Source organism: Halyomorpha halys, unplaced genomic scaffold, assembly GCF_000696795.3.
Source record: "Halyomorpha halys isolate HHAL.00 unplaced genomic scaffold, Hhal_1.1 Scaffold151.1, whole genome shotgun sequence".
Classification (NCBI taxonomy): Eukaryota; Metazoa; Arthropoda; class Insecta; order Hemiptera; family Pentatomidae; genus Halyomorpha; species Halyomorpha halys.
Window position 1 is genome coordinate 1809346 of NW_027116659.1, and position 12107 is coordinate 1821452.

At 29.7% G+C, this 12107-nt stretch overlaps 1 protein-coding gene across 4 annotated transcripts in view; it reads left to right on the forward strand.

Annotated features, from left to right (window-relative positions):
* The window catches only part of LOC106678633 (U8 snoRNA-decapping enzyme), a 16558-nt gene extending 4599 nt beyond the window's left edge, over nt 1-11959 (forward strand). The window contains exons 2-7 of one of the 4 annotated variants that reach the window (XM_024358683.2): nt 240-625; nt 1382-1564; nt 2601-2655; nt 8551-8633; nt 10042-10170; nt 11462-11959. In XM_024358683.2, the coding sequence (XP_024214451.1) occupies nt 1406-1564; nt 2601-2655; nt 8551-8633; nt 10042-10170; nt 11462-11641 (606 nt within the window). In that variant the 5' untranslated portion in view covers nt 240-625; nt 1382-1405 and the 3' untranslated portion in view covers nt 11642-11959. The other 3 variants (XM_014417262.2, XM_067053408.1, XM_014417261.2) reach the window with 3 other exon arrangements.
* Nucleotides 11960-12107: the final 148 nt, after the last annotated feature.

Here is a 12107-nt window from a genome sequence, read left to right on the forward strand (position 1 = left end):
AAATGACGGTTAGAGAGAAATTGCTTTATAAAGCGATACATTTGTCCAGTGATTCCCACAGACATTAATTTTTGAAGGATGGCTGTATGGCTTATACTATCGAATGACTTCATCATATCAAAGAATACTGCAATCGCTTGTTGTCCGTTGATAAATGCGTATTGGACTTCGGTCTCTAAAGTGACTAAATGATCTAATGTAGATCGTCCTTTGCGAAATCCAACATCGAACATTAGAAGGTATTTCCAAGATACTGCTTTCACCGTCGCATCTCCTCGGATAACACCAAAGTCGGTCTATGAAGAGCAAGCGACACTCTTCCTGAGTTGCTAGCTGTTCGTGAGTGAAAGGACTGAAGGTTTTTTCTTTTTCAGGTTTAAAAAAAATAAGAAAGAAACCTAAGAACTTTATATCACTTTTTTGCCAAAAATCGAAAAAAAAAACTCTAAACAGAAATCTGAAAACGATGTTTTAAGTGGTCAAAACTGCTAAGTTAAATTGGAACAAAAACTCCAGAATTACTGATAAATGTATGTTTCACAAAGACCGCCACCTTCGTTGCCAGTAACGATCAGTCGATGTTGGCGTGGGTAATCAGCTGGCTGGCTGCTTCACGTCATATCAGGTTGGGGTGCCCCACTACATTTGACATGTTATCAGGCAGATGATAATTAGGTTACATGGGTTGACAACTGACTTCAAGTGTACAATTTAATGCCTATTAATTTATACGATTTACAGGGTAACTTTAACCTTTAACTGAGCATTAAATAATTTTTAATGTTTAGTTTTGGTCAGTATTAACTCTAACTTAACATCAATATTCTGTATTTACATTTAATTCAAAAGTTATCTAAGAACCACAAGTGAATTACAGTAACTTCATCACTGCTATCTTTTGGTATGTCTTTTTAATCTATAACTTTGAAAAATACTTAACTGATTAGGATATTTTTTTACAAACACTTGTGTATTTCCTACAGCTTTACTCTCATCTATTTTTCAGTTGAGTTATTATTTTAAAAAAACACCTAAATGATGTTATTTGAACTAATTGGGTGGGTTTCAAAAATCAATGTCTCGATAAATACTTAATAAAAACTTCCATATATACATTGCTTTACTGTATGAAGTTTTAAATTCTCATAAATTTCAGGTTGAATCAGTATTCTGATTGTTGCTAGTTTAATGCGACAAATTTTCTTTTACAATATTTTAGTATTAATTGACCTGTAATTAATGGAAAAAAATTGTATTGTTTTTTGTTATATTTACCAATCTTTATTTCTATTACCTTTTATTCCAATATGCACTATATTTCAAATAGGTAGTAATTTCCTTTTTTTTTGGTGATGTAATTAACTCTAGTAATTTATTTTAGAACAATAGGCTCTGGAATTATAAAATGATGAGGCAAGAGAAAAAATATATAGAAATCGCAAAAGAAGATTTAAATAATGACAAATACAAAACAAGCCTGCATGCATCTCATTGCATGGTTTACTCTATCAACGATGGAAAAGTTATTCTTGAAGACGAGTATTATGCAAAAGCCAATATTCTGGTAAGCTAAATAGATAGTAAGCTAAAGTTTTATTACTATACGACAAATATGGCTTTAGGTACCCTGTTAACTGAAAGGAATATTTTTCTAGTTTCTATACTTTAGGATCTAACAGACTTCCTACATACTTAATTTGTTTATACCATATCCATCTGTCCGTTCTTTGAACATGAGATCTTAGCCTACAAACTCATAATTTTTCTTATAGAACTTCTTCCTTCAAAACATTCTTAATCATTTGTGGTACATCATTTTCAAATTCCTTTACCATTTTGATCCGCAAAACCTCTTCAACATAATTATTTCTCCACTTCTTCAATTATCAGTTTTCTGCATATATGCGAGAACAATGTGTAAGAGTATGTTCATTTAATTATTACTATTTTTATTATATATTTGTGCAAATATGTTCACATATAAATCTATCTATAATTTCTCTATTTTCATTTAATTAATCAGTCTCGTGTTTTATTTTATAATTATTATTTTAAGCTAGACAAATATTATTAGAAATGAGAACTTTTATAGGAATGTATGTCAAAGAATAAAAGTTATTTTTATTTCATATCATTGTTTCTTAATGCGAACAAAATTAAGAGTTAACAGTTGAATCACGTAATAATAGTGTCTAAACTTGAAAAGAATTCTTTGCAATGACAATGAAATTTTATCATAATAACTTATTGGTCATAATAAAGTAAAACCTTGACGAGTAAAGTACATAAAAATCACCACTAAAAGATACTGATTCTGTTTTTAAAAAAACAAGTGTTTGGTAACTTTTATTAATAATGTTCTCATAAACACTAATAACACTAATGAATAATGCCGTCTTGATTTTTTTCTATTATTGACTATGTTAAAAATATTGCACTAAAATTAAATAATGTATTATGCTCGAATGTAAAAAATTTATTGTTATGAAAATTAATTTTTAAGATAATTATAACTGTAGACTGAGTGTTCATTACAAACTATTGTTTTGTAAATTGTAAAGTTGATTTTTTTTTTATGGGAATTTTTATTCATTTGACAGATGCAGATGAGGTTCGATGGTCATTTAGGCTTCCCAGGAGGTCTTGTTGATGATGGTATTATTCTTTTATTATATTTATGTAACTTAGGTTTAAAAAAACATGCTTTTATTCTTATTTTAAGTTTTTAATAAGTAAATAATATTATAAAAATTTAAAAGTCAATAAAATAAAATTCTTATTTGATCCTTAAATTTTAGGCTAGATAAAAGATTGATTAATTGCATTTATTCAATAATTTTTTTAAAATTTTTCTTCACTCTTTCAAGTGTTAACTCTCATTTCCAGTATTAATGTGCAAACGTAGATAGACATTCAGGAATTTAGCAGTGTCGGTAGGATATGGGAGGATAATCAGATGGATTTTATATCTCATTGAATTTATTTATTTGTTTTTAACCTGTCCTTTTGAATACTTGTTTATATGTTTTGTAATCTATTGACTAGCACATTAAAACCAATTATTATTTATTAAATTTTAACTTATTTTAGGTTTTTATCAATTGACTAACAAATTTTATCCAATTATTAAATTTTATGATTTTTTTTTATCATATTCCTATATTTTAAATGTTTGTATTTATATTTTAGCTTAATGGCTCGTATAGTTTTAACCCATTTTAACAATTTATTTATTTATAGTGTTAACTTTTATATCCTAATAATTATTTATTTATTTTTTTTAATAATTGTTTTTGTTTTTCCTCAGTATTTGATATTATTGTCTTCATATTTTCAAATTATGAGATTCAGTATATGCTGTTGATATTGTTTTTAATGGGTCCTCCATACAGGTGAATTGGTTCCTGTGTCTGGTAATAAATTAATATTACAAGAGATCAGGAAGTCGGAGAGGGAGAGATGGAACATATCAAATTAGAAATAAGTAAATGGTCGGTTGTCTTTCAGGATATTATGAAAGGAAAAGAATTCAACTCTGCGGATTTCGACAAAGCAGTAGGCGGTTTTTTTAATTTTCTTAAAAATATTAACGCCAAACTGCTGGGCCCACAGCACTCTGCCATTAAATTCTATAAAATGAGAAGAAGGAATAAAACTGAAATGGCCAATAAGAGTGTGGGGAAGGTATCGAATCCACAGAGAGCTAATAAGGTAGATAGGAACCATCGGCAGGAGCAGTACAACTATGATTTTGCTCAATATAATTCTACAATCAAAGATAAAAAGTGGTATAGAGCATAGTGAACGCTGACGCTCCCAAGCAATGCCTACCAAAGTTAGCCGACATCAAAAAGTATTTTAGGAGCCTCTTCTAATAGATAATCTCCGCAAACGTGCGGATTACGAGAAATGTGCCCTGATGCCAAATTTGACGTCCATTGATGTTCAGGTGGTGAAGAAGGCTATCAAATCGACATCATTGGACTCATCGCCGGGGCCAGATGGTGTGTTGGTCTGCACAATAAAATACTTTGAGGTAACAATATGAGGTAACACATATAAGTATATTGCGGAGATCATACCGAAGGTGGAGTATGTACCAGAGACTTTACGCCAGGGGCGCACAATATACTCGATTGTGCATTGAAACGGTTCTGGATTCTGAATTGAGAAAGCATTTCACCTTCAGAAAAAATCAAAGGGGCTTCATCAATGGTCTACCGGGAATGGATGTAAGCACCAGAAGCATCAACGCAATCATAAAAGATCCTAAGAATAGGAAAAAAGATAGTGCGGTGGTTTTTCTTGACGTTGTTGGCGCTTTTGGCTGCGTTGGTCTTGGACACATAGTGAGCTTACTGGAGAGGCATGTCACCTGACCTCACAAGGTGATCGTGGCTCTCCTAGCCACAAACAAAATCAAATTAAATATAAGAACCCATACCACTAGCCAGATCAGTTATCTTGCGGTGCAGGGAGGAGAGGGGGGTAGGGTGCCTCAGGGTGGCCCCTTGTCTGCCTTCACTGTTCAACCTGGCCATTACCCATTTGTATGCCATTACCCTCATTACCTATTGCTATCTGATGATAAATTTGTTTAGCGGATCTAACATGGATAGCGGATCACTGGAAATGGGAGATCTGAGAGAGTGAGATAGGGAGAATAGATTTGTAGACTAATTTTGTTTGTGAGGGAAAAAGGGGGAAATTTTTTTTTTTTTGTTATAACATACGAATATATATATATTGTGTAGATGTCTGATCATGGATTGATTGGTTTGCTGTGTAATGTAGCAACCCAATGTATTTGGGCAGCATGGATGAATAATGCATTTCTCTCTAATAATAAATCTGAATAAATCCATATTCAACTTCTTTAATTCAGCTATTTTACCTTTATATTTAATTAATTACATATATAGTTTCTTTCTTAATTTTAGTTTTAAATAATTTACATTTTTTACGTATAGTTACTTACTGAATTTTCATTGAATTTTTTCAGGTGAATATCAAATTCAATTTTCAATTCAATACCATTCACTTTTTCTTCCCTCTTTGATAATTTTAATATTACTGTATTCTTATAATGCTTTTATCTTTTTTCTTATAGTATTTACTCTATACTTTTTCTTCCAATACTATTTATGTACCTATAGCATCTGTTATCTTCTGCTGTTCCTTTTATTCATTATGGTTGTTATCTCGTTTTTTGTTCTTGACCCTGATGAAGACCTTAAATTTTGGCCAGAACGTTGACATTGATTAAATAAGTTTTACTTATTTGTATTCTTTACTGATCCCCTCCTCATATAATATTCATGGTCAACAACTATCAAATTTTTATTAAACTCTATTCACTATTCAATTAATTTGATATCTCAAACCATTTTCAGGTTTCTTCTTTCAAGAACACCTACATACATCATACAATATCTGTTATCTACCATTATTCCATTACTAAATATTTCCTTACACTAACTTATTATTGTAAACACTATTAATTTTTGTCAATAAAATTTGTATTCTCAAAATACTCTTCACATCCATTAATTTATCAGTAAGATAAATCCAAGATTGCTAGACCATCTAGATTGATGCACCAGTTGAATAATTTTTGAATCAGCAGTTTTAGTGCCATCTTAGTTCTCTTAGTTATAATTTTGTTTATTCTGCCTTTATTTGATTGGTTTTGATAATTAGAGATTTTTCTATTTTGATTAGTAAACAAGTTTTTTAATCTCAATGTATATTTCATGTTAAATTATTTAAAGTGGACAATTTTGTTTTATTATCTATAGAATAGCTTCGTGTAATTCTTGTTATACTTAGTATGTATATCATTAACATGTGGTTACAAAGGTATGGTCCATCTATCCTGGACAAATGGGATACATAAACCAGGAATATTGGGGATAGATCGACCCGCTAATTAATATAAGGGTGTAAAGGAATCACTCATTACACTATTTATAATATCACATAAAATAAAGTAATGATAATATTTTTAAAAAACAAACAAGAAACAGGTCTAGCAACTGGTAAAACTGGTAAAAGTCAGGAAATATTTTAATTTTGGAAAATTCTGAAAATACAACAGTTAAAAATTATTTCAGAATCATTTTAAAAAGTCTAAAAAAAAATGTAGCTTGATCACTATTTTTATTGGAACCATGATTACCCGTATTGCAATATTTCATTGTCAATGATTTGTCGTCTGGGTATAAAACAAACTGAATAAGCTGTTTTGGGGTATAAAACTGAATGAGCTGTTTTGAATATATAGTTATGTCTCTGAAAATAAATTTGTGCCTATGTCAGTGAACACAGTGGAAGGAATTTGATAAAACAAATTATAGTTCTGTTTTCTCAATAAACCTCACCCTTTTTTTCAACTTTGGGCCATATCAGACCAGCAGTTTTCGAGCAACTGGTATGTCTAGAAAGATAAGTTATTCCATGGATTACCATTTACAATAATAAGTGGATGGAATTAACTTTTTACTGTCCCTCATAGTTCAGGTGTGATAGTGAAGAAATATTCATTTAAAAATACTTTTTGATTGATTTTTTATTTTTTTAAAAGAAAAATCAATATTTAACAACATGGTAAATAAAGTGAAAGTACCAAAAGGGTTTTTTTTTTAAACCATTAAGAGGTGATATATTATTTTATATTTTCCACTGAAGCTGTAGATTATGTCCATTTAGGTCTATTATTTTGTTTATTCAATAAACCACAGGAAATTTTGTAATCAATTAAGAACAAAAAAATTCATTCTACCATCTCCCATTCTTTTGCCAGCTTTTCTCTATCTCCGAGGCTAATTTTATTTTTTTTTAAGGTCAAGACTTGATGAGTAAATTTAATAAGTAAAAATAGTAGTGATTAATATGTAATTATTGTTAATTAATGGATGCTTAATGAGATAAAAAGTAATATAGATTCAAAAATGGCAGGGAAAAATTTAGACAAAATATGGAAAAAGTCAGGAAATTCATGCCACTTTACTAGACAACCCAAAGAAAGTGCCTCTCAAGAAAATATCTCAAAATGTGTCCTTTATATAAAGGTACCAAATGTTAAAATGATAAAGCCTGGTAGGCTTTGATGAGTGGACCATGTGGCGAGCATGGATGTCTGTGAGATTCCAAGAAAACTTCTTGATGGAGGATTGCATAGAACACAACTGCGATTCCCCTCCAAATTATGATGGCCTGATGGTGGAAAAAAAGATTTGAGGAAGCTGGTTGGTGTTTGAAATCGAAATACTCTGTACTTGATCGAATAAACTAGCCATAACTTTAGCCAAAGCTGCCTGAAAAGGCTAAGCCCAGTGATGAGTTGTAGTCCCAATTGATGGTAATGAAAACTCAAAGAATCATGGCAAAAAAAAACCATTTTTAATGAAGGGTGATCATTCTGAGCTTTTTATGATCAAAAATTTATTTATATTATATTGACTTTAATTTAGGCTTCAAATTAATTATTTGTAGCTATGCCTTTTTTTGATATGAATAGTAAACATTATTCTTCATTTATGGTTTATTCATTTGGGTTTTAATCCTACGGAACCTTATTTATTTTTTACTACACTGTGGTTCTTTTATCCTACAAAATTCCAGTATAGATGGACCATGTTCCTATTTAAACATGTTTTCTCTTATATTTAAACAAATCACTAAATAAATTTATGAACTTTAAAATGGCTCAACATAAGAAAATATGTCTATTCTGGATTTACCCTTTTTATGTATACACCAAATATTCTTTATTAATATTATTTGGAAAATTATTCAACATTCTATGATAATTATACCTACTTTTTCATGTCTTTATTTTGAAATCTACATTTTAAATAATAAGCTCAGCACTACCTGTTGTATCATAATGGTTTCTTATCCATTTTTGTTATTTATTATCAACTAAATTGTTGATTTTTCCTTTTTTTTCAACAGTTATAATAAATTTTCAGATATCCCATTTTGAAAATCGTAGCTTCACTTTGACATTAGACCACCATATATGTACTAGTATTATTGACTAAATATTCATCTTTCCCCTTTAAATTTAACTGGATAATTAGTCATGAAAAAATGATAAAATATACAATTCTTTTAATTTTTTTTGAGGTTAATCACTTCCATTTTTGAATGAATTATTTATTATTTATTCATGATATTGTACAACGTTTTGGGACCAATGTCCCAAAAGATGCACAAATGGTTGACATGATTTCCCATATGAAATCAAGAGGTTTTTATAGTGCATGAATATTGGACAGTGGTCCCGAAACGTACAATATCATGAATAAATAATAAATAATTCATTCAAAAATGGAAGTGATTAACCTCAAAAAATTTTAAAAGAATTGACTCACGAGACTTCCTAGAGAGATAATCCAGATAAAATATACATTGTGCTCAGTTAGCCTATTTTGGTTCTATTTCAACAGAATGTCTCAATAAAGCATAGCCAATTGTGTATACATAATGTAAGATGTATGTATTGTTGAAAACTACACCAGTTTACTGGTAGTATTTATTGTTTAGGTGAAACCCCTGAAGAAGCTGTGACTAGAGAAATGGAAGAAGAAATGGCCATGGACCGACAAAAGTTAAAAATTGATCCTAAAGTAAGATTTTCTTCTTTTTTTTATAACTATTTATTTAAAATATGAAATTCACTGATATAACCTTTTAACTGTAGAATATTTCTGCTCACCTGCTAGAAAAGTGACACAACTAAAAACTGATTATTAGGTAAAAATCAACTTTTAAATACTATATATGGGAAGATGGTCTGGGAAATGGAAGGAAGGGAGAGATATTATGGTCAGTAGAGTAATAATAAACACTAATAAATGAAAATTATTTTATTTTTAGGCACAGATAATTTCACTTATTTGTGCTCATTAACAGTCCACTTCCTTCACCCACCGATTATGTTCTTATCACATTGAATCTATGTTCAAAAATAAGCACATCTTCAAAATACTATAAAACTTATGTTGAAATAGTTTCTTCCTTAAATACTTACCTGAAATTTAAAATAAAGTTTATACTATTCAAATATATGTTTTATTGTATTTTTCTAAAATTCTACCATTCTGAGTTTTGTCTCACTACCACTTTTCTTGTTGCTGAGTTTCATTTATTAATGATAGAGTGATAATATGACATCAATAAAAGTTCAACGACTACTCGCCAATCATTAGAGCCCTGTTTCATAATACAAACCAATACTATTAGTTTGGTAGTTTGTACCTTGTATAATTTTACTGACTTGTACAATACTGCATTTCACTTTTTTTTAACTCCTATAATATCACTAATAGTTATCTTCATTATGAAGCAAGTATTAGTGCTTGTATTTCGTAGTTTGCCTTGTGATTTAATTCTACTAACTTTCATTATGAAACAGGGCTCTGGTAGTGGAAGAATATAAGTATATTATTTACCTGTGATTAAAATTAATTCTTTGTATCACAAGAAGCAACTCTTTTCTCGGGTCCAATGAAGTGATAAAACATAGAATATTTAATTTTAATAATTTAATAAAATATTTACTTAATAACAACAATTGAGAGTTATAGATGGTATTAGAGAAGTGTGAAAACACTTGTAGATTTTTACAATTATACCAAGTGTCATAGTTTTATTTAAATAGTTTTGATATGTAATTTAAATGGATAATCCACTTGAAAGCTATTATTTGCTTAATCCCTTGTTGGCCTATTTTTGTCCCACATGACATTATCTCACCTTTTACGGTGTCCCTATGTAGGTTTTATGGATAGATGCAGGTAACTTAATTTTACTGTTTCTTTTGTTGGCATGTTATCTTATATTTATACAATGATGAAGATGGTTAGAGTGTTTCTTAAATAATAACAAAAAAATGTTGATTTTTTTTCTGTTTGGTAAAGAAACATGGTGTAAGATATCTTTTATTTGAGCACATGATAGCTTTATGTACTTATCCTTTTCTAAAATTTAGCTGCATTGTAATGTTTGTAATTTTCTATATGATATTAATTTTAGGACCATGTGGTTTCTCATTACTGTGAAGAAAAGGATTTAGTTCTTCACTTTTTTGCAAAAGAAGTCAGTTTAAGCCTGTTTACAGATATTGAAAAAATGTGTTTAAAATCACATGATTATGGATCTGAGGTAATAATTTGCTGACGGAGCATAACTTCTTTTTACTAGAATATTTTTCTTAATAATTAACTATATGTGTATGTGTTAACACCATATTTTATTATTACCTTGTAAATAATAGTTAGTTAGTATTAGTGTTAAATTTAATAGCGTTTAATTTTATTTATAATGCTTTAGTTGAATTTGGTTGTTTGAGAAAAAAATATATAATTATATTTGTGTGTTATAGTGAATAATAGAGACAGTTGCTAAGGGCTGATATTCGTCGCTAAGAGGTTGCCTAGCAATGGGCCAACGATCTTCGTTTTTTATAGCAGTTCCGGCTAATTAGTGGCCATGGGGTTGCGTCTAAGCAGCCCTGCCTGCCTTCATAATTTAATAGTTTGGACATTTTAAGTGAGTTAACCATCATTACAGTTCGGAACCAGACCACTTCTGTGTTTCGACTTTAATATGAGTTCCAGATAATTAGTGGCCATGACCATGTGTAACCAGCCCTACCTGCGTTCATTTTGATACTATTTATTGACATTTTGAGTGGGTTAACAGACATTACAGTCCGAAACCAGACCTTATCTGCGTTTCGACATGAATAAAAATTGTTGTTTAGTTGACTCGCCTAATACATTAAAATAATTAGACCCTGTCTGCCCTTAATAAGTGACAGTGTGGTCATCTTGACTTATGGATATTTGAACTATCGATGAGCCACTACACCAACTTCTGTAAATATGTGTATATATAATCTTAGGTTAAGATAAATGTATATACTGTATGTGTTTGTAAAATAAATAAAATTGGAGGTAAGAAAAAAAAAAATAAACCAACTTTGGACCATTGCAGCGGTGTATTGAGCTACAGTGCTGCAACCTACACATCTGGGCAGCACTCTTCCTCTGACCTCTCGGAGTGGAACAACCTTACGTCTACTAGTATTTATTTTATATATTTATTTGTATTGTTTTTAAATTAGTTTCTTTTCGTTTTCATAATTCATCTAACTATTTTACTTTTTTTATCTGATAGGCCTTTTTATTTTTACTTGTATTCATTATTAGTCATTTTTTGTTTATTTTAGTTTTAGTTTTTAAAATATTTAAATTGACCAAATAAATGTTTAATCCGAACCAGTTTGTCGTTTGTTCATTTTAAAGCCTTCGAACAAAAAGACATAGTCGATTTGAGGTGGCCTTAACAGTATGGAATATTGTTTAGATGCACACAATGAAGGATTATATATTGCTCGTTTATATTTAATTTTTTTTTTTTAAAAAACTTTATCTATGCAATTCCTTTTCAGGTGATGGGTGTAATGAGGATTCCTCTCTATACGATGATTGATGGTTATAGAGGTTTCCCTGCGTTCCTTAATAACTGCTTCATTGGTAACTCAAAAGAGCAGCTCATTTACACGTTAATCCTCAAAGGAATTATGACGAAAGAAGAAATTGACAAATCATTAGGAGCTAAACCATCATAATGAAAGCATTAACTACCAGTTTTAAAAAAAAAAAATTCAAAATATTACGAATTAAAGTTTTATTCTAACTGTATAAAATGCAAATTTTAAGGATGTTGACCAATAGCTTACCTTCATGAGTTTTTAATGATTATGTAGACCTGGAACTGTAAAAGCTTACTCAAGAAAACTCAGTGTACTATGCTATACTTACTTTTGGTCAACAACCGGCCTAAAAATAGAATCAATTTTTAAAAATATGCCTCCTTGTTTTTTCTATGAATAAAATGTACTTAAAATATTTTAATGTTTAAAATAAATGGTTAAGGTCGAGGAGCAGTTACTGTATTTCTATTACCTTCAAATGAACCAAGTTATTTATTTAAAGATTTAATTTATAAAATTATGTAGTAAATCTCAAATGGACATTTATATCTTAACTCTTATTAAAAAAGAAAACCGACCAAAAAAAATCATTTTTTTTTAA